Source organism: Artemia sp. Qi Xiang Cuo, chromosome 5 (assembly GCF_049724085.1).
Source record: "Artemia sp. Qi Xiang Cuo chromosome 5, ASM4972408v1, whole genome shotgun sequence".
Taxonomy (NCBI): domain Eukaryota; kingdom Metazoa; phylum Arthropoda; class Branchiopoda; order Anostraca; family Artemiidae; genus Artemia; species Artemia sp. Qi Xiang Cuo.
The window spans coordinates 35719418-35746418 of NC_142798.1; the positions used below are offsets into that span (position 1 = coordinate 35719418).

Below are 27001 nucleotides of genomic sequence, written 5' to 3' on the forward strand. Positions count from 1 at the left end.
AGAATAGAAAGGACAGGATGAATTGGTATTTCTGACAAGTATCATTAATGTGGCTTTAGACAAAGGATTTAAGGTTGGTGCAATATTTCTAGACCTAATGAAGGCTATTGATACAGTTGACCATGGTCTACTCTTGAAAGTATGAAGTTTATGGGATCCAAGGTAAAGTTCTCGATCTCATACGGAGTTTCCTCAGTAACCGGTACCAGTTTGTAGAGATGAACTTCTTTAAATCTGAATTGCGCCCAGTCACTTGTGATGTCCCACAGGGATGTGTTATTGACCCGATTCTTTTCCTTTTGTTTATTAATGATATTCCTAATTGTATCCATATTTGCTGTTTTAGTGTTAGTGATATGACTAAAAGTCTCCGGAATGAAACTATGTCATTATTTCTGGATAACACTGTGGCCATCAGCACTGCAAAGACAGAAGAATTACTCCTGACGATGAAAGATAATGTGGATAGGTTACATTCTTGGTTGAGGGTAAATAGGCTTAAGATTAATCTTGGTAAGTCAAAATTCGTCATTTTTTCCCGATCTCCTGTTTTTTATCCTTGGATTAATGAAATTGTAACACACGGTGGAGTTTTAAAGCGTGTTTTATCGATTAAGTATCTGGCGATTTATTTTGATGAGACTTTATCATTCAAATGCCATGCACAGTCTGTGAGTAAAATTTTATTTTGTAGCCTAGGTATAATGAGAAAACTTAAGCATTTTTCCCTACATATGTCCTATGCCTCCTTTACTTGTCCTTTGTCCATCCATATATTCTGTATTGCAGTAGCATTTGGCTCGGTACATTTGCTTCTGTTGCCCGGCCCGTCCGAGTTCTTCAAAATAATGCTGTTCGCTTGTTGGTTGGCCTACAACCTCGGGATTCGGTGCGGAACGTCTACGAGCGAATAAGGATACTACCAGCATCTGGACTACGAGAGTTATATACATTTTTGTTTATTTTTAGGCTACATCATGGTACAAATCTTTGATGTTTTGACAGTTTAGTTAATTTGAGATCCAAGATCAGCGATTATGACTCACGATCTTCTGGAGAGATTAATACTCCATTAACTGTTTCTAGCAAGTCGACGTCATGTGTGCTTCTTCGGGGAATTATAAGTTAGAATCATCTAGATAAAAGTTTTAAAAATAATAGGATATTTCTTTTTCAAGAAAGAAATAAAAGAAATCCTTTTTACTAAGTATGAATTTTAGTTCTTTTGTTCTATTTTTTTTTTGGGGGGGGGGGGGTAAATAAATAATTGAGTACCTTATTGTGGCCTCTCGGGGTATGGTTTTGATTTTATTAGTATTGTTGAATTTGTTTGTTGTAAGGCTTGTTGTGCCGATTAGGTCGTACTATTGGTTTTATAAAAAAAAATTTCTTTGTCCTGTATTATTTTCTAATGTATTTTTACCACCCCCTCGGACAAGTTTTTTTTAATTCTCGGGGTGGTTGTTATTACTGTTTTTGTTTTTTTTTTTTTTTTTTTTTTTTTTTTTTTTTTTATAAATATATCTATATAATATGTGGGATCTCCATGAAAAGCAAATTCCTTTGACACATATATTGGCGAAAGAATTCGCTTAGAATTTCGGTCTTCAATATTAAGACAAGGAAAAAAAAGATAATTAAGTGACATTCTTTTTATGTAATAATGAAAAGTATAACATACCTTATTAATCGAAAACACTTCTGGGTTATTGTTTATTCTTCTCAAAGTGGCCAGAGCGTCTTCATGCCTGACAAAGGACACAAATCCATAACCTTTTGAAAGTCGTTTCCCTTTTGAGTCGACAGATTTCAGGTCTTTCATAACCCGCGCCTAAAAATAGAAACGTATAATTTCCAAAAAGTTAAGTAGCTTCATTAGCTACCAGAATGAGCGAGACCAGGAGGGGCTAATGACAAATTACTCTTGTAACGGAAATTTTGGCAGGGATCAAACTGGAAACCTCGTCAAAAGAGAGTAGTTCGTCCACTTCAGGAATGCTAACAAAGTTTTAGCGTCAAATACTTCTAATTTAGCTTAGGAAGTTTACAAAATCAAGCCTGTTTGGGTTAATTTTGCATGTACTCCGGGGGAACTACATGAAAATATAATACCCAAGTGACGAATAGACAACAAATATATTCAGTCACGAGTCTCGTGTAGCTTGCGTGCAATGACAGAATAGAGCGTGCTAGGCGTAATCCCTGCGCCTCGTGGAAAATTTACCCATGCAAAATTGAGCAGCCAAGAGAAAGTATGATAAGTAAAAATAATGAGGAAAAGAAAAAAAAACTATGCTGAACGAAAATACATCAGAAAAGCAAAATAAGTAGGAAAATGCATAATAAAGTTTCCCCGTCAGAAATACCTTTAAGGTACATGTTTATTTTTTCCTTTTAATCAATTTAGCTTAATTAACGATGAGCGTTTTTTAATTTAACTTAAATAGCATGGAGTGAAACTCCAAGTGAAAGCTAAGCAAATTTTAAACTGACCATGCCTCTCATATCAAATTACCAAGCAATAGTGCAAGTAAAAAAAGTTTTCAAAAGCCATCAAACTTGTTCACAAAAAATACTGGGCTCAATCAGAAGGCTTTCCCGTCTGAAGTATATTTAGGGTGTTTATTTTTTTTTTCAATTCGGTTCCAATAACATGGAGTCAAACTCAAAGTCAGAATCAAGAAAATTTAAGATTAACAGAGCTTTCTTTTTTAAATAAGCAATCAAATTAATTTATTCATCTTTTATCTTACCCTGCTCTGATCACTCAACCCCCAGACCCAAAAACACAAGAAGAAGAATTAAAAGAAATAAAATATAAAAGTAAATCCTATAGTATGAATTAAAAAAAAAAAGTTTTTTCACCTAAAAGTAAGAAGCAGCATTAAAGCTTTAAACTACCAGAAATTATTCTCTAGATGAGGGAGGTTGCCCCTTTCCTCAACACCTCGCTCGTTACACTGAACGTTTTTGGTACATCCCAAAATCTTTTGATCCTAATTCAGAGGTCCTTGTCTTTCAGCAATCGTTCCTATTTAGGACAAATTGGATATTTAGTCAATGAAAAGTAGTTTCGTTAAATAAGTTTCAATAGTATTTTTATTGCAGAATTTCGGTGGAAGAAGGAATTTACTTCGAGAATTATTGTTCATATGGATGGAAATCCTACGTGACTTTCAATCTTCTCTGCAGCCAAAACCATCAGGACCTATACAATGGGGTTCTCTGATGTTTAAAAACATTGCATAATAATTATTTGAGCATCTGATATACCAACCACAAGACTGCATGATCTGGATTATGCTTATAATCATTCCTACTCTAGGGTTAAAGAAAAAGAGAGAGAGTCCTTCCCGAGACACATTGACCCCCGCCCTTTTTTTAGGCTAAAAAATATTGTGAAGAAAATTGCAAAGAAAATTGTGTTTTGGAATCACGAGAAGAAAAATTCCAACCTAACAACCTAACCAACTCGGTAAAAAGTGATTTCAGCTTGATTTACCTCACTAAACCAACCACCAGAGACTACATCATAAATTAATTATGATGGTCCCTAGAAGCCGTCATAATCCATGTGGGCTGAACAAAAGGGCCTCCTTATTAGTACAGGATCAAAACAGCAAAGGTCAAGGGCTATCCCAAATTTGATTACTAGTACATACCAAGAAAAGTCCAAGATTCTGTTCAATATAAAAAATATTATTGATTCAATTTAAGGGGTGAAACAAGGGTGGGAACCTGAGTTTATTTTAGAAGGTGCTCTGACTTGGTCCATAAAGCAATAATAAACAGAGATTAAAGTCCATGAAATTTAGAATTCGGGCAATGACGAAAAACAGCCATGTTCAAAGGTGTGACGCAGATTTTTGTCAGTGGCCTTTTAAATAGATATGGAATGCTTTTGAAGAATCTTTTGGCTGACTTATTATTTCAACTTGACTTTCTTAAAACATATAAAAGAAAGAGAAAACCTTATAGTTATTTAACGATTTAACGATCGATCGTCCTATTAATTAAAGAAAAAATAAGGTTATTAAATTACCTCGGTGATTTTAGCCCCTTTAGGACCATATTTCTTGATCAGTTTCTCGAGTCCATTGTCATCTAAGGAGAGAGGAAGGTTGTTTATACAGAGCCGAAGAGGAGAAACAACCATGTGAAGGTTATTCAATAGCTGACGCTTCAACCGATTAAGCTGACTTCTCTTATCCATGTCAGATTTGGAAATATTTTGAGCTGCAGATGTGCCCATCCTAATTGCTATAAAAAAGGAGGAAGGTCAGACAATATAAATTTCCTATTAGAAAGTATCAACAATATTAAGACACAAAAATAAATAAAGAACCATACAATAGAATTTACACAATAATTTCTTAAGGCTATAAGCAGCGATGAGTATATATTTGTGTCGTTAGTTTCAAACATACTGAAATTTTAATTAAGACCAAAGTTTCTTTCATTACAAACATTTCTTAGAAAGCATTTCTTAGGATTCCCCTCTGCTCCAAATATGTCTGTTTCGGTAAATTCTGCTCAATGTCTTTTTACATACAAATTGTTAGTCCCTTTCACCAGCATCTGGGTTAACAGTTTAATCCTTCTTTATATCAGTTTTACCAGTGATTGACAAATTTAAACTAGTTTTACATTATTTAAACTCTGAAAACAAACTTTTCTGTTCTAAAAAAACATCTCACCTCCAAAATTGAACGAGGGACTTCTTACTATAGAAAATATGATACTCTTCATAAATTAAAAACGCGGTAAATAAATTCCAACGGGGTCTGAAACAACAGATTCATTTCCTGATGATGATAGCCATAAAGAATTTGTGTTAATTTGAAATTCTTAACTCCTCTAATACAAGCCCAGTTCGTATCCATCAGAAATGTTCAGAGGCGTATTCATACACAAACTAAAAAAGTTTGTTTAATTACGGCATTAACACTGTACAGTGTATTATTGAGCAAAACTGTCACAACCTGTTTAAACTAGAATAAAGATAAACCCAGTAAAAAAAAAAAAATACTAGGCGTATAATTGCCGTCAGGATTACGGAACTTGGCCGGATCTAACAAAATTTAGTCTCCAATTTCATATTGTCGTTTCCCTAAAAGAAAGAAAGTAAAAACAAAGTATGTGTATGTGTTCTTTTACACATTGACAACGAATCTGGATCCATAACGATTGCTCCCTCGACGTAAAAGGAAAGCAGAATATGACACTGTGTGTGGCCTTAGTTTTCGAAAAAATTAAGCATTCTGAGGATCAGTAAGTGATTTGTTTGAACTTAGAGACGGAAAATTTTCTTCTTGGGTTGCAAAGTGGCTACATAAAATTCCTTCTTTCTCGTGTCTTTGGGACAGCAAAGATAAGAAAAACCTTCGAAAAAGTAGTGGCCTCAGATAGAAAATATGGGTCCTGGTAAAAAGAATATCATTTAGTTGCACGAGAGAAAATCCTCCTCCCTCCACTATACATTAAGCCGGGCCTAATGATGCAGTTCATAAGGGATCTAGATAATAACAAATCTTGTTTTGCATACATAGGAAGAAAAACGTCTCACGTGACCAGAGAAAAGATTAAAACCTGAGTTTCGATGGCTAAAAGATACAACGACTCATGAAAGTTTGCGCCTTTATTAATTCCACGAATGAGGCTGAGCGAAAAGCATGGGCGAAGTCATAAACAATTTTTTGGGTTACCACAATGCTGAAAATTATTTTACGCTGGTAAATGAGATGGTTATAAGTCAAATAGTGAACTTACTAGTTTGTAACTCTTTACTAGGTTGTAGCTGTCGTTGCATATATGATGAGTAATAAAATTCACTATTTAAATAGCCGCTCAAACTGTCTGCCAGAAAATTCAAATGCTACCAACAAAAAAACAAGATAAAAGATTTCACCAGGACTTAAAGACTATGGAGGATCGCAACCTAGGAAGACGGGATACTCATATGATGATTACTGCTGGAGTTTGAGCAGGGACGAGCTCCAGTTGAGCAGGGAGCAGCTCCAACAAAGTGCATTCACGGATTTCACGCAAAAGAAGCTTCCGAAGTTTCAAGTAGATTTTCTTGTATGATTTAACTTCATATGATTAACATGTGACTGCGAATTAAGTTTAGTTTCTACAATTATTTATATCGTTTATTTTCGTTTATTGTTTTTAAAATAAAAAGTAGGGATTAAGTTTCACAGCTTATTCGTTACACGTCATACTTAGTTTTCATTCAAAATTGTATGTCTTATGTCGCATAATATTTGCATAACTTGGAAATCTGAGCCCCAAGCCCAAAACCAATGTCACATTTTGCTTGAGCTTATTAAATACACATCAAATTACCACCATCCGCTACAGTATCAAAACCACTGTTGCCATGTGAGTAGCTAATCACCCACGGGCAGAGGGGGGGGGCGAGAGTTTAAAGGCTAATGTCTTTAGTTTTATTTCGCTTAGTCTTTCACTAATCATGTCTTATTATTATTATTATTATTTATTCAAAAATACACTTTAGAGCACATACTGTACACACTGAAAAAAAGAAACCGATTCCGGAACAAATGAATAAAACCTGCACATAAAAAATAACATCAAGTTATATTTACATAATAATTGAACTCTTAACTCACAGCTATGCGCCACGCACTAGCAGAGGATATCAAAGGAGGCTTGCAATATTTCCATTTCATTTAATGAAGTTACTGCTTCCTTCGGGTCAGCTGCTCTGAATTTTCGAACCATTCTTGGATGTTGTACTCATGGAGGGAGGTGAAGCAGTTATTTAGCAAACCTGAACAAGCATGAATAAATTTTTCTTTTACCTGACCTAGCGAAAATTTTCAAAAAAAGGGTAATATACAGAATATGGCAATGGGAAATGAGTTGAATACACAAAAAGACGTCAAATGAAGGAACATTTTGCAGTGACTATGGATGTATATATAGTACGAATTTTAAGTGGTTTGTGTCTTATTAGGACTTGGCGGATGTCAGAAAGAGTTGAACCGATTGGAAGGCCCATATACGCGGTACTTTCTGCTATCTGAACCAAAATGAAGCCCTGGGTCATAGGTGGGACGTGGTTACTTTCACGCCATTTGAAATACGAGGAACTTGCATTATCCAGTTTTGATTCAAGACCAAATTTCAAATACTCATTTTGCAGAGTCCGACTAATATTAAGGATATCTCCGACAGACGAAGCAAAAAAGATAATACCATTTGACATGTAAGATGACAATTAATGTTCTTGTGGGCTCGACAACGTAATTTTTAAATAGAACAGGAGAAGAAACTACGCCTTGGTAACTATATTTCAGACAGGAATTCTTCTATCTTCGGGTATCAGCTCTGTATGGTTTGGGAGAGGGGTCTTGTTTTTTATGGTTTTTTTTTTATTGCTACTCCAAATTCAGCAACTCGTAAACACCATGAAAAGAAACACAAATCATATACTAGCAGATAAGGAAACGTCATACAAAATAAACCATGACGATAAAAAAAAAATCTCAATTGACTAGTTGGATGTTACATTAAACTGACTTTGGGGACTCAAAAATTGCTTCGCATAAATTTTGGCAGTAATCAGTCCTTTCTAAACAAAAGTGTTTATTTCATTTAATTTGCCTTGTTTCGACTTTTCTTTCATTTTATTTCAATTCTACAGGAATCTTTGTGATAAAAGACGGCAATTGATTAAGACAACTACGTTGGAAATTAATACCTTAAATAAAATTTCTTTCCAAAGCAGGCTTTAAACAGAGCAAATTGTACGAGTTTACTCATTTAAAACTGGTTGTCTCTAGTCAGTCTTCTTGAAAGCCACAGACTCATCTTTACAGTCGATACTAAGCACAGAATACCTCGAAATATAAGTATTTGTGGCATTAAGGCATTACTTGCATGCATACTAGACCATTCATTTAGTGTAGAACTGCGTAAAAGCCCCAACAATACTCCTGATAGTGCGCATACTCCCCTCCCGTTTAAACCAAATGCAGTAAATCAAGGCTATCGCATGTACTGAACAGTACTCCAAGACAACTAAAAGCTACAAATCAAATTTACATCTCACCATTCTTTCTGAAACTTTCAAAAGAGAAAAGTCAATTTTCCGCGTAGCATGGATCACATAGTTGTTCCCATACCTAATTTGAGGGGAACGGGAGGGCCTCTAACGTTAAAGATTGGTCCAAGGGCTCTCGTGGAAAAAGTGAAAAGTGGCCAGAACATCCGTTCTTTTTGTTGTGACTTGCAAAAAAAAGAAAAAAAACTGTTATGCATGCTGACCAAGGGTCTGCGTTGCGCAGGTACCGAACTCCTGATTCAATGCCTTTGGTCGGGAGTGCAATGCGTGGCTGGGGGCAAATCATCCGAAATTTCCCCCAGATTTCTCCAGATACCCATTTAGAGCTGAGTTGACTCTGATTGAGCTTGCAGAGTCACACCATTGACTCCCGTTCCTAACCAAATAACCAGCGACACCAGATTTCGAAAACCTGACCTCAGGATTTCAAGTCCGGAGCGCTAACCACTCTGCTAGGACGGCCCTTTGTCATCACACTACCAGAAAAATAAAATCCTGTAATTTATCCCCCTCCCCTCCATTAAGGTTCAGATGTATGGGTAACTATGTTAGTTCATATTTCAAACAGATTATGTGTAAATTGTTTTCTGTTTTTTTTTCTTTAGTGCCAAAACAATAGATTGATCATTTACTTTGCTTATTCATGATGATATTTTCTGAAAATAAAAAGAAAGATACAAAAAACTATAAATGTACTTTGTCCACCACATATTAAGTACCGTAGTTTTTCTAATAGCCAATAGGTTTCCAGTTTATCTGGCTTGAATAAATTAAAATGTAATTTAGAATGTTCCATACTCAGAAATAAGCTAACGTCAAACAATCTTGAGCATTTTTTCACATTCATTTCTATTGCTACTTTAGCAACAGATCTTTTTATCAATTTCCTCAATTATTCGTTCAATAGACTTAATAAACAGACTCTGCTCAGTACATATAATATTTGTTACTTACTCCCTTCTCTCGCCAAGTAAAGGTTCCTTTTATCTTTTCCTTTTTTCTTTGCATCTTGCCCTTTACTTACGATGTATTCTTTGCTCATAGCCAAAACTGCATTTATTTGGCGGCCATCTAGTACTATTGATTTATTCTTTCCTGCTTCTATACATGCTTGAGCTGATTCTGCTGTCTGATGAAAAACAATGATAAATCATTAAAATACAAGAACGAGCCTATTTAGCTCAATCTCAGCAATATTGCTTTATTTGCAAAGAAAACAGACATTGAAAAAAACAAACAAAGATCCCTAATAGACAGGAGTAAACTCTTAAATGGCATATATCCAAGCACCAAAACAAGACGGCTATCTTGGACAAGTTATTAACTCGACAAAAGAAAAAATGTAAATCGCCGTGACGAAAACCATAGGCTGCAGGCTGTATCTGTCACCTCCATAATTTTGCAGAACAATAACAGCATGGTCTTAAACAACTTAATGAGAATGGTGTTTCTTCGGAAAATTTAGATAAGAAAAAATATGTAAACATAACATTGTTTAGATGTATACTTTAGCATAGCAAATAATTATATCAGATAGTCTTTGAGCTAATGGTACCACTTTTTCGTCCAGTTAGTCGTCAACCTTCATAAAGTATCTATGGTCTCTGAAATTGTGCCCTTCAGAGGACTCTTATAAGCCCGGATTATAAGAATTTTTCAGTAAAGTGTCAAATACACCCTTCTGTCTATCTCAGTGCCTCTTAAACGGTGAAAAAATATTGGGGTATAAATAAAAAAATCGAGTCACTCACAATCAGCAAATAAGCATCTCGGCTAAGCATAAATTTTAAATCACACTACCACCAGGTGAAATACTTTGAATACAGTCAAAGCAGGGGTTTTAAGCCCAACAGTAATAGCATTTATCTTTCTGTTCTCCCGAGGCGTCTTATTGCCAAAGTCTGGGTCCTTCTGAATTTCTCGATACAACGGAATAATAATTAACTATGGTCTTTCCTACTGTTTTTCAAAGTCACCACAAAAAAACATCAATAGTCCATTCCATTACCCTGTTGTCTTGGATGAAGAGTAGCAACCTAGCAGTTAATATCAGAACAAATGAATACCACTCTTCTATTAGACATCTTGCTTTTCAACCCTGACAACGATGGGTTGAAAATGACATGTAATGACGGTCAAACCTTTTGATATTCCTTGAAAATCGCGTAATTCAGATCTTAGTGTTCATTGGCATATAACCGAATAAAAAGTGTTTACAGATATAAAATGAAAATGCTTTATATTTTAATGGTGAATATGATCTTGACTGGTCAACATATAGATGGTTTAATACCCCTCTCCCCTTAAATACCTTGACAGAGCTTGTCACACTTTATCAACTTTGAAAAAATAAACAAAAGAGAAAACAATCTTAAGTTTTTGAATAATAGTTTTGCTTTAACTTTTGATCAAAGCGGCATAAACAACATACATTATAGTATTAATCAATATTGTAACAAGACAACCTCATTTATTGCAGCGACAAGTCACATTGTACCAACACTACTATTAATACTAACAATAACTCATCAGATCGCCAAGCCACGTAGGCAAAACTAATAAAACTCCTTCAACAGCCCACTCTAACCTGAGCTTTAATCCCTACTATGATATTCCAACTGCATAAAAACGTTTCTTTGTCGGATTTCCACTACGGAATGGTTAATGTTTATTTTTCAAAAGATTTTCTTTGAATTTCCAAAATTGTTTATATAATATTTAGCTAGATGATGCATATCTTATGGTTTGCGCTTTGTCTGTCCTTCGAATTGAAGTACTACATCTACATAGAAAAAAACATCAACTAATACAATAAAACAAGCACAAACTAATTCCAAAGAACCAAAAAATCCCAAAAATTAAATTCATCCTCGAAGTTGATATCTAAATAAAATATAGAAAAAAAACAGAGGATATAAAATGTTTTCATATCAAAGAAAATAAAAAAAAAGTACTTAAAAGAAAGAAGAAAAATCAGTCCAAAAATACATTTTCCCCATATCTTCAGAGCATTACAACATACAACCAATTGTAGGGCGTTTAAGCAGTTTTTGTCCCTTCAAAGTTTCAAGAAAACCACAAATCCGTAAAAGAAAAAACCTCAATTACTGACAAAGAAAAATCTACAAAAAAAAACTATTTTGGAGGCAAATACTTAAACTATATTCATGCATAATTTTGTTTTTCATTTATAAGATCAATGTTAAAACCTATCTAATTTTAAGTTTTCAGCAGGAGGTAAACATCATACCAAGCCATCTTCCAAGCCCTTAAAAAAAAGGATGCTTGCCTATGTCTGTTGTGATCCAAATAAGAATTTTTTTAAGAGTAAAACAAATCTCATAGTTCTAGCAGCAATCATAGAGGAAAAAAAATTCTCTTGTTTTCTGTTCATTTTTACACTTTGTCGTATCCCTTTTTAATGAAATATAATTCAGTACACTAACCTAGACTCCGCGGATTGCTGCTGATCCAGCAACTACCCAAGCAATGCTAAATAAAATAGCACATTTCTCTCAGCTACTGGGTATGGAGATCAATACGGTCAAAACTAAAGTCATGGACCTAAATATACAGTCACATTATCAACTTGTGCTTTACAGACAGGAATTGGAAACAGTTGATAGCTTCACTTATCTTGGCTGGCTAATAGACTCTCATGGAGGTTGTGACCTTGACGTAAAAAACAAAATCAACAAAGCCCAGGCCATATTCTCTCAACTCCACCACCATTTGTGGAACCGACGGGAGATCAGATTGAAGACAAAACACAAATTTGTGTTATAGACACAAACTTGTGTCTATAAAGAGGCTGTTAGACCTCTTCTCTTCTACGCAGTTAGGACTTGGCCACTGAATGCGCTTCATCTCCATGGTATGGAAGTCTTTTACAACCGCTGTTTACGAAAAATCCTGAGGATTCGATACTCCGACAGAATCTCAAATGCTGATGTGCGTCACCGGCTGTAACCGGCTGTAATGATTGTCAAAGAAAAAAGACTGCATTGGCTTGGCCATGTCCTGAGAACACCCTATGACTGCATCATCAAGCAAATGGTTTTTGCTGCTCCTCTGCCAGATTAGAGCAGACGTCCTGGCGGTCAACTGAAAAATTGGTGGACAACTGTCAAAAACGACCTCGATACCTCTGGTGGACTTTGGACAATTGGCAGAAAGTGGGCGAACTGCTGGCTCCAGTTTCCTGAAAAACTGGATCGCGACAATTGGGAGTCAGCCATACGGCGTCTTCTAGATATCGGCTGAGGCGTTCAAGTCTGGTCCCACAGCAAGTAAAAGTAAGTTCAAGTTAGTTTATCATTCATTTTGGTGTCTCCATTTTTCGCCATTAATTTTTTTTCTATATTTATTTTCCCCTCTGGTTAAAAAAAAACAAAAACATCCTGCATGGCATTATACACAAGGGGCCAAATGCCGGATCGCCACTCAGTCAAAGCGAAGGTCTTTTTGCTAGCCAAGAGGCGCACAAAAAAAACTATTTATATCTATTTCAAATGTCACTCTTCTTTTTCAACTGCATAAGCAATTTTACAGAGTAAATTCTAATAGATACTCCTATTCCAGTTGGCTATCAAGGTAATAAGAATTATTAGGTTGATAAAAATCGTCAAGCAGGTCAGACTAGTCATCTAGAAAAAGTTCTTTTAATAAGTGACAATAACGACTGTACAGTAATGGCGCGGTGGAATTCTCTGCTTGATAATAGAAGACCAGGAAATTAGACTCAGATGCAGCAACTCGCTGCAGGACCCAAAATTTGATTCAGGTGATGGGACTATACGGAAGCACCTCCACAACAATTCAAACAAAAATAAGTAGACGAAGACAATACTGACCCCGTGACGTTGCAAGAGACGGAAAACAGAATCGTTTGAAAAAAAACATCAGAATCACTGAAGGACAGTTTACTGGGAAAGCATGGTATGTCCAGTAATTTAGTGGGCACTGAGAAATTTCAGGGCAAGTCACAGGGTTTTAGCTTGAAGGTCTGTTTCAACATTCTAATTTGTGTTATAGCTTTAATTACTATTTAATCAGAAATTCTGTTGGAAGGAATTTTGAATCTTGTGGATTCAATTTTGATTGTTACAGACGCATCATCTTTTTTTAGGGACAGGGGTTCATTCCTCATAACTATTTGAAGAGACAATTCATTCAAAAGATACCCTCAGTCTTACAAGCTACAAGATCAGTTGAAAGAATTCTTCTTCCTTACGTTTTCAATTTGATTGAATAAGCTTCAGAATAAAGTAAACGAAAATACTCCACAGCTGTAAGAGATGAGACTTCCAAAATTTTAGAACGATCTCATTCTAAGTGTCCAGCCTACTCTGCGCTTCCAGTCGATCGAAGCAGAATTTTGATGAGAAAATGATTTCCATTCTGTATGATTGGAGAAACAAAAGCGAGCCTGTGTCTCTTGTGAAAATTAAAGGGGCTCTTGTGAAAATCAAAGGCAAGCCTATAAAAGGTTAATGAGAATTAAACAGAAGTATTCAAGAGAACAAAGCTAAGCTGAGCAGTTTTGAGTTGAAAGCGAAACACAAACATGAATAAACTAACCTGATATTTTACAAATCCAGTGCCTTTTGGTCTCTCTAGTAGTTTATCCAAACACACTAGTGCGTAGATGACCTTCCCAAAGCTTTCCATTTCTTGTTTTAATGCATCTTCCTCAATATCTAAGGGTAGATTTGAAAGGAAAACAGTTTTTCCTTCTTGTACGTCACTAGCCTGATGTGACTGTTTATGCTTCTCTCCCTCCCATCTCCTTTCACTTTCACTAAAAAAAAAGAATCAACGTTAATTAATTTTTACCATCAATAAGGAAGAACATTGCCACTAAATCACAAATAAACTGAATCTAGAATAACAGGAGTTTATATCCTTGGAAAACCTTGACCCTATTACTAATAAGATAGAATCATCACTGAACTGAAACAAGGATTTTACTGATGATTAATATTTATTTTTCAATGGTTCCGCAAAAATAAAGCTCGGCAATTTTTCTTATGATAGTTGTTCTAAAATGAAACTTTATTTAACATATATATAACATATTTAACGTAAAATATAGTCCGCAAAAGACTGATCTTAGAAGCATATTCTGTTTCTGCAGACTAATTTCCGGTTATATAGGAAACCTCTTGCTTCCATTAACTTAATTACATATATTTAAAAAAGAATTGTCACAGAAGAAACACCCACATTCGATAGGTTTTACCAAGCTTGATTTTGAAATACAACATAAAACGATTTACAATAGAGAATGCATATTAAAATGGGCTAACCAAATTTAAAGTGACAAGATATGAATGATAACAATAAATTACATCTAAAAGAAGAAAAGACAGAAAGATAGGTCTTAAAAGATTAATCTTGATGAACATTGTTATAAACTGTGGCTTGAATAGATTAGTCTAACCCATTTCCGTTATAATTCGTTAATCTCCAGGTTCTCGTTTTTTTCAGACTTGTCACAGGGCATATAAGCTTAAGTCTACCTACATACCTGAGAGGAAAGGCAAGAATCAAGAGAGATATGATGTCAAACGAATTTAGACACAAATTCAAGCATCCTTTCTCTGAAGCTGCATGCCAGGCAAAATTCCATTATAAAAAAACTAATATTTTTTAAGTAGTACAGTATATAAGACTAATAAAAAAAAAATACACATCAGAGACACCAGTATAATTCAATCTAGCTATAAAAGTAACATCTTTCATTGGTATCACTCATCATCAACAGCAGACAAGAACACAGGGGTTAAGATGCTTCAAGCCCCTGCCCTTCTCCTTCCTTTCATGAAAACCTAAAAGATTTTTACTATTTTTCTTATATTTTTGTCTATTTACATGTAATTCGTCTTTTTTGGTTTATTCAAAAGGTGTACAATCCCTGAAACAAATCCTAGTACTCGTCGGTCGATAATTATACACTTTTCACTATGAGCTTTAAGAAAAATGACCACGAATTTTTCAAGAATTAACTGAGGAGCTTCACATTTGAAGATTCGTCTATTTCGCTAAAGGACAGATTTGCAATTTTTGAATATGTAAAAACGTCCATCTTAATTTCATATTCACAAAAAAAAAAAATCTATAGCTATCGCTAAAGTGAAGAGTACTGAAGTCTCGTGATCCTTATTTTGAACTCATAAAATTCTCTAATACTTTTTTGATGTTTGACTAATTTTGCACCACTCCCATAAAAAAAATTCCTGAGCACGAGCTTTAGATGCGTGTGTACCTTTCATCTTCAAGATCATCATCAAGATGGTCATCACTTTCATCTTTTTCTTCGAATGCAGTGTTAACATCGTTTTCCTGGGAGTCACTGCAACTTTCAACAGCTAAGTCACTTTCATCACTTGCATTTGAATTTAAATTATTTAGTCTATCTTCAGACGGGATTTCCGTAGTGTCGTTTTCAGCTTCAGTCATATCTTCAGTGTTTTCTGCTCTACTCTCCTGGAATCTAGTTTTAGGTAATGCCCAATCTACAGCAATCAGTCTACCTGGAAAGGCAAAAAAAAGGACCCAGTTTTTTACAGATACTCTAAATTACTTACTACAAGATAGTAGATTAACTGACCAGACCAAGTTACAAAAAAAACTTGCTATAGAATCTAGGCTCCAAAAAGTGTTCCTTAGAGATTTTGATAAGAATAGGGGTTTCCAAATAGCTTTGACAAATACATTTGTCTTATAAAAGGTCTAAAGGCGTTAAGTTACATTTTCGTACAACTCCAATTTACTGGCCACCTTTTTTCTGCAGAAGGGTTATTTCTTTTTGGTCGATCTGATTTGTTTCTCAAAATGTTTAGATATTCATTTTTTCTTGAAACTTATATTTTATTCCTTGTAGAAATTAGTGTAAAATGAATCTTTTGATATAAAAATTGCTTCAACAGTATCTTAGATGCCAAACATGACGTACAAAGTCATGTCCTTGTTATGGGGATATGCATCTTGGTATCTTCTGTTTGTACCTTTATTTGCAGGGTCCCTTTTATTTAGGGTCCATTGGTGTAAAACCAGTAAAAAAGACTGACACAACTAGAATTACCTTTTTTGCATTCACTGAAACATATATGAAATAAGGTCAAATGTGATTATGACAATTAACTTTTTTAACTGACTTTTACAGCAATAGTATATAATCTCTTCTTTAATAACATTTGATACTCTCACTTGGATGACTGCTACAGAATAAAATATCAAAAAAAAAATATATATAAAGGAACTCGGTCGGAAAATTGCTTCACAAAGATATTAGCTAAGGTTCTATAACCCATCTGAATATTACAAGAAAAAATGAGAACGATGTAAATATAGGCGAGTACTTGGCATTTACCTATTTTATCATTCAAATACGCCAGTAAATCAATCTCAATAGATTTAACGGGGGCCGTTTAGATAGATCTAATATATAGACTTAAAGGGGGACATTTGTTCATAAATACGAACTTAACAGAGGTTTAGGAACGCCATGAGAGTCCTGGTATAAAGTAACGACTGTTTGAGATTCGTTTTGCGAAATTAATATACACTGAATTAATTCAGACATTGTGGTCGAGGATATTTACTCACAAAAAAATCCTTACATACTTTTCGCGCCACTAGTAATTGGATCAGGGTTAGAATCATGATTTCATTTTTTTTTTTTTTTTTTTTTGATCTTTTTGCATCAGATACTTTATATAACCTGACCTGGGATAACCTGAAATAGCGGCTTTAGGAAAGTGAATGTTTACAAGGGTTAAGGAGCCCTTTCAGACAATAGATGAAGACTATTACCTTTGAACTCCATGGCATTTGCATTGATAAGAGCTTTATTTGCTTCCATTGTCTTTTCAAACTGAATAAAACAACATCCCTTGAGTCTTCCGTCATCTTTCCTGAGAAGATTCACATCTAAAACCTTCCCAAACTGACTGAAATATTTTTTGACATCACTTTCTGTTGCCTAGATAAAGAAGGATATTGAAACAAAAAATGTATCACACTAACAATTAACGCGTGTCATACAGGTATAAAATGCATAGGGTCAACACCCATCATTTAAGATTGAAAGCCTTTGCACAGGAGAGACCCACTGCAGCTGACCTTTTAGGATGGTTTAGACGTGCAGTTTTAGATTCAGACAGATTTGGAGTGACGATGTTTGTTAATAATCAACTTATTAAATATACAATGATGGATAACGTTGATTTACAAAGTAAAGCAATGCACTGAAGTGAAGCCATTAGAAATTTTACAGCTCATAACACAAGCTGAAATTATACAGTTAATAACACTACTTCAACATTTTAAAAATTTTTGCAGAAAATGCAAGCTTTTTGAAACCTCCTGCCCTTTTAAGAAAAACTTTTTTGGTGCATAAAAGTCACGTGGTTGGTACTCTCTTTTATTTATAAGGTCTTTGAAGCGCACTTCTTTGATTTTTTAACCGTTAGAATACTTTGGTAAGTCTACTAGAAATATATCATCTTCGTCTATTTATTTACATCAGAGGAGGATACAAAGTGAGAAAGGCTACAGTTTAGTTCATTAAAAATAAATTTAAAAATTCGCATATAACTGAAAAGAGTGCAAACTCAATTTGTACGAAAATGTATATTACAAAATACTCCTTTGGGTGTAGGAGGAGAAATCAGAGAGCTTGTTGTTGAACTAAAAAGGAGACCGGTAGACCATGTGCTTTTAGTCTGAAAATCGAAATTCTTCCCACATTCTAACAATTTTTCAATGTAATTTCCTAGGGTTGTGGTGTTTGCTAGAAAGTTTTTGAATGGTATTCCTAATCTCTTCCTCATGTATGCGGTTTTGGCGTACATATAATGGCAAAACCTCCTGGAGTCACACTTGAACTGGACTCCCAGGATCAGCCATATTCAAGGCACCACATTCCCTTAAACATGCAAATAGGTTTTTTAGGAATTACAATAAACAATGAATTCAAAATTACAACGAACGTAAAGTACCCCAAATACATGCGATGTTGACAGACCCTTAAAAATCCAAAAAGACCTGAATATGATTTGTGCTTAACGAAAACTAAATATATTGCTAAAATAGAAGGTTTGCTCTAGCCCATTGATTCTTCTATATATTTGAAAGGAAGGAATTTAGAGGCACAAAACAGCGATGAAAATAAGAATGTTAGGATTGAATTGAACATAATTGAGAATGTTATTAAATAAGAACCTATTTGACAAATGAAACTTAATTAATTATTACAAGATCATTTACATCGCGATATTTTTTGGCTGTCATGTTTGATTAGTTTGGAGCAATATTAATTTCTAGGAAATACTATACTATAATTTCAGTTCTTTAGGCTTCATTCCTAAATTAGTATGTTGGTTTCAAGTTTAATAATTTATATTAGCTAATATTACAACAAGTCACCTAACAAGCCATTGTTGATAGTCTGATTTTACCAATACATTTAATACCAAGAAAAACAAAACATGTAAATAAAAATTTTGAATTTTTAAAATGTAAACTATTTACATATTAACTTTGAAAAAAAAACTCAGCCACATTTAAAAAAAGAGGGGCGACTAACAGGAACTATTTAAATATTGAATATCTCGAGATAAGCAAGAGATATCGAGTCAAAAGTTTCAGGGGGTGTTGGAGGGGGGGGGGGGCTTTTATCTTAATCCGTAGACTACATTGGCCTCAGATTTTCAAGGGCATCACAAGCAATTTTGAAACCCAAACCGAGTATTAATTAAACCTTTGAGAGCACTTCGAAGAATAAAGAAGTCATTTTTGTCAGCTTACAACTGCGGAAGCGAAGGAGAGCTTGAAGGGAAGTAGAAGGCCTATACCTTCTTAGCGGAAAACAGAGATTATCAAGAAGTAGAAGGGAAAAAACGACAAAGGGTATTGGAAAAGTCGGGTGGTATTGAAGATGTAATGGGAGAGCCTGAGGAGGTGTTGGAGGTCTGTTATATCAACTTTTTGAGGCAGTTGGCCTAAGTTGGTTGTGGGGAGGAATCCCTTCTGGAGGTAAAATATGACAGTCATTTCCCTGAGCCAATTAAGTATTGTGGCCTTGAATGGACAATTATGATTACCTTACCAAGGTCTAGCCTATCCAAATTATGGTCCCTGTGATATACTCTTCCCCATTACCAGTTAGCACCAATTCCTCCCAGACCTTCACCCTTATTCGTGCTACAAGTTTCTTACAATTGACTTAGACACAATTACTACAATTACTTAGAACCCATAAAATTCTGTCCCTGTTTGTCAGTGGGTAGTTTGGTATATGCATTTTCTCTCACACGGCAGGCCATACCCGACGGGTTCTACATTAAATTAGCAGGATTATTATTCGTTTATTTCGGGGATTCTCTTTTTCAAAATACAAACATATTTACGATGCTTATACAGCCCGTTATTCCAATGGTTCAGTACTGTAGACACGGTACTGTAGCGGATCTTAAGTCAAGCTCTTTCAAGCACAATTGGTAACCTGTACACTAAACACAGATGAGATGTAGAAGACGATAAGTTTACAAAGTTTGAAATATTGGAGTTTGGCTTTTGTGTATTTTTTGTTTCTTTCTTGGTGTTTTGACCAGTAGGACATGGGGACACTCATTTATCGTATTGGGGGCGTGGTGGCCTTAAGCCCCGATTATTTATTAGATAAACGTCCATTTGTTCTTTTCATAGTTCCCCTTTTCTTTGACTTTCGTTCCCGATTTTCATTGTAAACTTTCTTACGCCTTTTTACGCGATATGCCAAGTAACTGTGGTCTAAATATTCAGTTGGCATATGAGTTATCCTTGTCAGCCAGGCATACTTTTCTGTTGTCTGAATGAATTTAGCTATGAGAGGGTGAAGGACGGAAATTTAATGGATTTTTTTTGTGAAGTGGCTACCTTTGCGTCCGCATCCCCTCCACGATTATTCAGAATGGCAAAGTGTACACCTTCCAGGGAGAAACCTCTAGAAAAGGATTTTTGATTTTTGTATCAGCATCTTTTTTGACGGGAGATGAATGAGAAAGTTCTTTAATTTTATTACTGAGTTTTGTTTTGGGTAATGAGAGTTATCTAAAAAACATTGACTAATCTAAAAAACTTTTTCCCCAAAAGCATATTTTTCAAAAAAAAGTAAAGGGATATATCAAACCAGCAATGAGTAGAAACAAAATCAAATAATAATGCAAGCATAGAACGACCATTAATCACTATCAATAAATAAATAAACCCAAGACGAACAGAAATTACAATAAATAACCAATTCAAACTAAAAACTAATCGAAATTGTCACAAATAGAAGAAGGGCTATCATCCCTAATACCTTCTACAGACCATAATGCCAATTGCACTTTTTATTCCAAGCTATGCGCTTTTATTCGTCTTGACATTAACAAAAAAAAAAAACACCCAAATCACCAAGGTTATTAAAAAGAATAAATGAATGTAGATTAACAATTTAAGATACGGTATATTGATATTCATACCTGAAATTCTTGATTATATTGGATTTGTTAACGTTATAAAATAGAATAGCTTGTTTGTGGTAATTTCCGTTCGTTTTGAGTTTGATATGGATTTCTGTTCGTTTGGGGTCTCATTTATTTATTGATAAATAAAATTTCTGAACATAAAATATTTAATAAAAAGTTTCTAAATACAAAATATTTAATGAAATATAATTTTCAAAGCAGTGCTACATAAGGACTATTTTTCACTAGATCATTTTCTTAGAAACAAACTTTTTTTCAAAATTTCGGCTGCTATGGGTTATCATTTGCTCTTTACTAGGTTGCAGCTACTGCTATAGCCATGACAATTAATTTTAAAATTACATGTACAAAGAGTTTTGCTACTAAATCATTACATTTTACAACTATTCGGTTTGAAAATGATTAATCAATAAGCCAATCAAATAAACAAAATATTCAGTACCCAGATGGTTTAACATTGTTAAAGGAAGAATTTCTGTCATATTTGCGTTTTGTCTCCCGAGTAAAATTAACTGACTCTTCTCCCCTGATTGGTCGTATATAGTCTGATTTTTTTTTTTATTCGTGGTTGGTTTATTCTGAAGGGTGAAATTTTTGGATCCAACAAAGGGCAGATTAGGAACACACAAGAGGATCTATAGCAATATCTTGCTAGAAATAGGCATTTATTTGTTTGGCAGTCTAACAAAAACAAAGAACATAGAAGACTAAGAGCTTTTGCTCAGGCAACAGCTCTAGCATTGTCACTAAACTTCAACTTCCCCATTTATCTTCCAGATACACCTATAGAAAGATCAAATTGCAAATTATGCAGATTAATTTAAATTAAAGTTCCTTGATCAGACGAAGCAGATACCTAACAGATATCGAACCAGAAACATACGTTTCTGTTTCTATAGCAGATCTTAAGGAATGGTTGTTACAGAATCATAGTCTTTTTTTCTATCGGGAACTATGAAACTCACTCAACAGAATAAATTATAACAGTCTGTTATGGCTCCGTTTAGTTTAATTGAAGAATAGGTGTACAGACAAAGCCACTTTAACACATTGTGGGCTCCTAAGTTTTTTCAATTGTGCCATACCCTAGAAACAATACAAAAAGAGATATGAAAAAAGTAATTCTCAGTTTAAGTTTAAACGTCACATATCTTGAAACATATCTTGAAATTCTTGAAACATTTGATAATTTTTTTTCCCTCCTAGTGGCAATTCTGCCTATATATAGCTTCCTATATTCCCTGAAAAATAATCAGAGCGTCTAATTCCCGAGAGGGGAAAAAGGTGACGAAGGTGTAAAAACTGTGATTCTAGTTTTTAGTAAATAAAAGTTTCTAGAAGCAAGTGAAGGTAGAAATTTATTTGTTTGGATACTAATTGTAGGTAGATACAAATTAAGAAAACCGCACTGGTTGTCCTTAATTTTCTACTGTCTTGGTATTAAATAATTACAATAGTTGTTTTTTTTTCAATTTGTTACTACAGAATTCCCTTGTTTAAATCTAAGCATATTACAAGCTTTAAGCTTTGGTGTAACTTACCTAACATAGAATAGGGAACTAATCACGATTTGATTTACAATAAGTTACTTCAACTTCATAAGACAAATTAGTGGAGAGTATCCATTGCTTCTCAAACAAGTGATATTGTGAGGGTCACATGTGCAGGCAGGTCTGACCCAAAGAGGAATGCGATTGATAATACAAGAAATGACCATTTTTAGGTCCATTTTAAAATGATTCTAAGAGAGAGAATCCGTTCAGAACAATTTTATAGAGTGAAAGTTAATCAAAGAGAATCAGTTCCCAGAAAATGCCAACATTAGGTATTCCATAAACTTCTTGGAAATACCTTCCTCTTAATTAAGGTGAAATATGTGAGCCACCGTTAGTCAGTTACTGTATTTACAGAATATATATAACTAATCTCAAGTATAAAATTATATTTGCTAATTAAAAAAAAAATTGAAATGCTAAATATAAAGATACTTTTATTTTCCATCAATTCTAATCAATCGAGCTTAAAATTCAAGAATTGCTTGATAGACAATGTCTCATATATTTAGTGCAGTTTCCACAACTTAGTGCACTGAAAGTGTCAAAGTGCGGCAACCACTTTGTTTACCTTCATCACAGGAATTTACAAAATATAAGCACACAGGGAAGGAAGGAAGAAAATACTAAAATTGTGGGCCTGAAAATACACTTTTAGCATTTTAGATCTACCCTAGGGTATTTGTGCATTTACTGAATATATTATCAGTAATTTCAACAAAAAAGGTAAAAACGAAACACTGCTTTAGAGTTAGCAGGGATCTCAAACAGTTTTGGAGAAAATACTATGTAAAATATAATATGACCTTAAATACTTATGCAGTAAGCAATTCTGGACTTTAGTCATGATGGAAAAAAATAAGAAAAGAACATGGCTATGATTTGTTTGTAGAGCACGAAGAAGGAGTAATCTGGTGAATCATCAATTTAGAGGCCAAAGTACATAACATTAATGAACTTTACCTTGCGAGATCGGACCAGAAACAACAGCATTGAAGGGGGAGTAAAACAGATATAGAGAGCGGTCAAACTGTTGACTTTGCATTCCCTGTTGATGAAAGCATCAGAGAGAATAAATATTCATTCACATTTAGAAGATATAATTCAGGCTAGAAAATACACCCTTTCTATCTCTCAGTCACCAATGAAACCAAAAATTTGATCTAATTAACAATAGCATGCGTTGACTCTTTAGAGAGGTATGACTACTGCTTCTTGATTTGCCTAATTTTGAAAAACAGCAAAGCAGCTTCTTATGGACTATGCCTGGAAAGAAGTGGACCACCACCACGTAAACAGCCAAGATTTCTATTATTTTCCAATTTTCCTGGGTGGCTAGCAAAGGTGCCCCAGGAGAGCGGGTAAGGAGGCCCCCAAAGATCATGAAACAGAACCAGCTACAGTCATATGGTTAAAAACCTGGCACCATCTTCCTAAGACATACAGTATAGGGACAGCGTTTAGGAAAGAAGTCATTAGTCTCTCAAATGTCTAACTAATGACCCTATATGTCACTTTGTTTAACTTTGACAGAACATTTCCAACAGATTAAGGTTGATGCAAAAATGACAAAAAAAGATAATTACTAAAAATACTAATTAGTTTTTTAGAACCCAGTTTGATCAACCTAATTTAAAAAGCACACAAATAAATTATTTACAATCAGAGATATCAAAATCCTGGATTAGTTTTTCAGCAGATTAATAGCAAATTGAAATTAAACCAACAGTGTAGACGAAACGATTTTTGCAGTTCTTCCATTGCGTATTTTATGAACAGGTTGATTTCCTGGCCTTGGAATTACTCATGCTTCTTTGAAATGGCATGATGACCCTGTTTTCTGTATCTACCTTGCAGTTTTAATTAAAGAAATACAAAGTTCTTACCTTAAATGACAAATTTCTTACAATCAGTCTTGCTTTCCGATTAATTTTTTCAGCCTTGGTTGCGCCTAGTACCTCTTTTTCTTTGCCTTCATAAATTGGTTGAATCTCCGTAGTTTCAATGTCTTTACTCGCTTCTCCTTCTAATTTTTTTTTGCCACTGATTCTGACAGTAATTCGATTACCATTGAAAATGGTCTTGTTCAGCTTCTCTACTGCCAAGACACAGTCTTCCTTCTTGTTGTATGTTATATAGGCAATTTTGTTCTTTGCGTCATCTATAAAATAACTGGAAAGTCAATAGTTTCTTCAATTCTGCTTGACATCATATAATTTTGTCATAGGTTCATATAAATATGGTAAACTATTAAAAATTGTTGTAAGCATTTATATGACTTGGTTTAAAAAGAGCTTTTATTTTGTACTATTATTTTGGTTGGCGCTCCAGACTTGAAATCCTGAGGTCGAGGGTTTGAGTCCTGGTGTTGCTGGTTATTTGGTTTTGAACAGGATCAATGGTGTGATCCTGTAAGCTCAGTCAGAATCAGCACAGCTCTAAATGGGTATCTGGAGAAATCTGGGGGGGGGGGGACACGGGAAGCATCAGATGATTTGACCCCAACCACGCGTTGCACTCCTGGCCAAAGACGTCAAACCAGGAGATCAGTACCTGCACAACACAGACCCTTGGTCAGAATCCAAAAAAGTAAAAAGAAAAAAGTTTATCTACTGGCATTTCCAATTAGGTAAATTTGCAGAAATACATAATTATGAGCAATGATTCCAGCGGAAAATTTTCCAGATGAGGCAGAGTTTTCAATGAAAGGAAGGGAATATTAACCCATCCCTTTTAACTTTTAAAAATGACTGTTATAATATTCTCATTTGAAAATAGCTTTTTTAGAATCTCCAATGACAAAATTGAACAGACCAAAAAATTATCCCACGCTAAAAGCTTCGAAAAATTAATCTCACTCCCCTTAGTTTCAATAGATTAACACCACTGGATTGAGGAAAGCTTCAAAAAAATATTCTAAAAGAGAGTTAAGGTTTAAAAAAATACCTTTTCAAAGAGATTCTCAGATGTTAGAAGCACATTAATACAAAGTATTGCCTTTCTTGTGTATTCTTAGAGAGGGATTAAAGTCCCCAGCATTCCCCATGGGCATCCATGGTTATCCCTGTGGGATATTGCTTACATAAAGAGATAGTTTTGTATCAACATATCTGAACCTTTTTTTCAAAATTTAAAGATTCTAAACTTTAAGAGAAGTTTAGTTGCAGAAGAGTCAGGATTCCTAATACAATTTTGTCTACCGAAATTAAAATGCATTCTGGCTTTTATCTGCCAAACAGTTTATTATTTTGTCTTTCTGTAATAAGCATAATTAGTTTTAAATCAGAAACACCAACGATTTTATAGAAAAAAAGGACCAAAAACTGCAAATACAGGAGATCTAACAATAAACCTAGTACTGTATCATAATTTTGTAATCTATTTGTATTTCAAAAGCAAGGGTTGCCTAGACAAAACTTTCTATTTAAGTAATCTAGCTACTTTGAACTCAATACTTTTAGGACACTTTAGGGGGCAGGCAGAGACCCTACACTTATTTGTGGTAACTTAGGTTCATTTTTGGTTTCATTCATTGTTCATTGTATTTTCTGCTCTCTTTAGGCTTCATTCTTCATTCATTGCTGTAATGTTCCAATATTCATTGCTATATTCATAGTAGGCTTAGTCTATGGCATACAAATCATTGGGCATAGCCTTAAGCTACATATAGCCCTAGTAGGGGAGAGGTCAATAATAATAGTAGTGATCATTATACTTGGAACCAGTATTTCAAAATCTGAAGTAATAAGCTTTTCCTTAGCTCTATTAACTTGCTTGGTTCAAGGGGAAATTGTATCTTGAGCCCTTAAAGGGAGTTCCAAGAGATAACTTATTTTGTCATCACACAAAAAAAGCAACAATTGCAAGAACTGGGTTTAAAACAAAGTTACAAACATACCATTTGTTTATAAATATATTATTCAAAAGTAGTCTATTTCAAAGGCACTGATGAATAACAATCTTATCCCATAGAAATTAGAAGTTAAAATATTATTTTTAGGTGTTGAATGTTTTTCTGATTTCTATAGAAAAGGATACATTTTCTGTGCAATAAACTTTGGAGTAGCCTAACAATAATAAAAACAAAACCCAAATAAAAAATTACAGATTGTTTTACCTTCTACAAAACTGATGACAAAAAAAACAGAAGAAAGTGTAAACAAAATATCAGCCCATTTATAATAGTGTGGTTCATCAATTTCATTAGCCTGTATCACTGGTTTATCAGATTATGTTAATCATGTCTATCTTGTAACTATATCAACAAGGGTATTTTTTCTTTATTTATTTAGTTTTTAAATCCATAATTCTTTTTAGTCTTTCATATATATATATATATATATATATATATATATATATATATATATATATATATATATATATATATATATATATATATATATATATATATATATATATATATATATATATATATATATATATATATATATATATATATATATATATATATATATATATATATATATATATATATATATATATATATATATATATATATATATATATAATATATATATATATATATATATATATATATATATATATATATATATATATATATATATATATATATATATATATATATATATATATATATATATATATATATATATATATATATATATATATATATATATATGTATATATATATATATTTAATGTTTCTAGTTTTATAATTTCCTTTAATTGAAGCATTTTGTAATTTAGCTTTTTATCCATCATTTTTGTACAAGCATGGCAATCGGTTATTTTTCTCTTATTTTTTCTGCTACTGTCACATTACAGTAGTTATTGCATAGAAAATGGCCCTTTAAATACTG

At 33.9% G+C, this 27001-nt stretch overlaps 1 protein-coding gene across 1 annotated transcript in view; it reads right to left on the minus strand.

Moving 5' to 3' along the window:
* The window catches only part of LOC148952088 (RNA-binding protein 28), a 44380-nt gene that overhangs the window by 8895 nt on the left and 8484 nt on the right, over positions 1–27001 (minus strand). Inside the window, exons 2-8 of the mRNA XM_089089528.1 lie at positions 24047–24321; positions 16910–17078; positions 15360–15627; positions 13673–13892; positions 9047–9221; positions 4043–4260; positions 1682–1831 (exon numbers count right to left, since the gene is read on the minus strand). Of these exons, the coding sequence (XP_088945654.1) occupies positions 1682–1831; positions 4043–4260; positions 9047–9221; positions 13673–13892; positions 15360–15627; positions 16910–17078; positions 24047–24321 (1475 nt within the window). The remainder of the gene's footprint in view (positions 1–1681; positions 1832–4042; positions 4261–9046; positions 9222–13672; positions 13893–15359; positions 15628–16909; positions 17079–24046; positions 24322–27001) is intronic.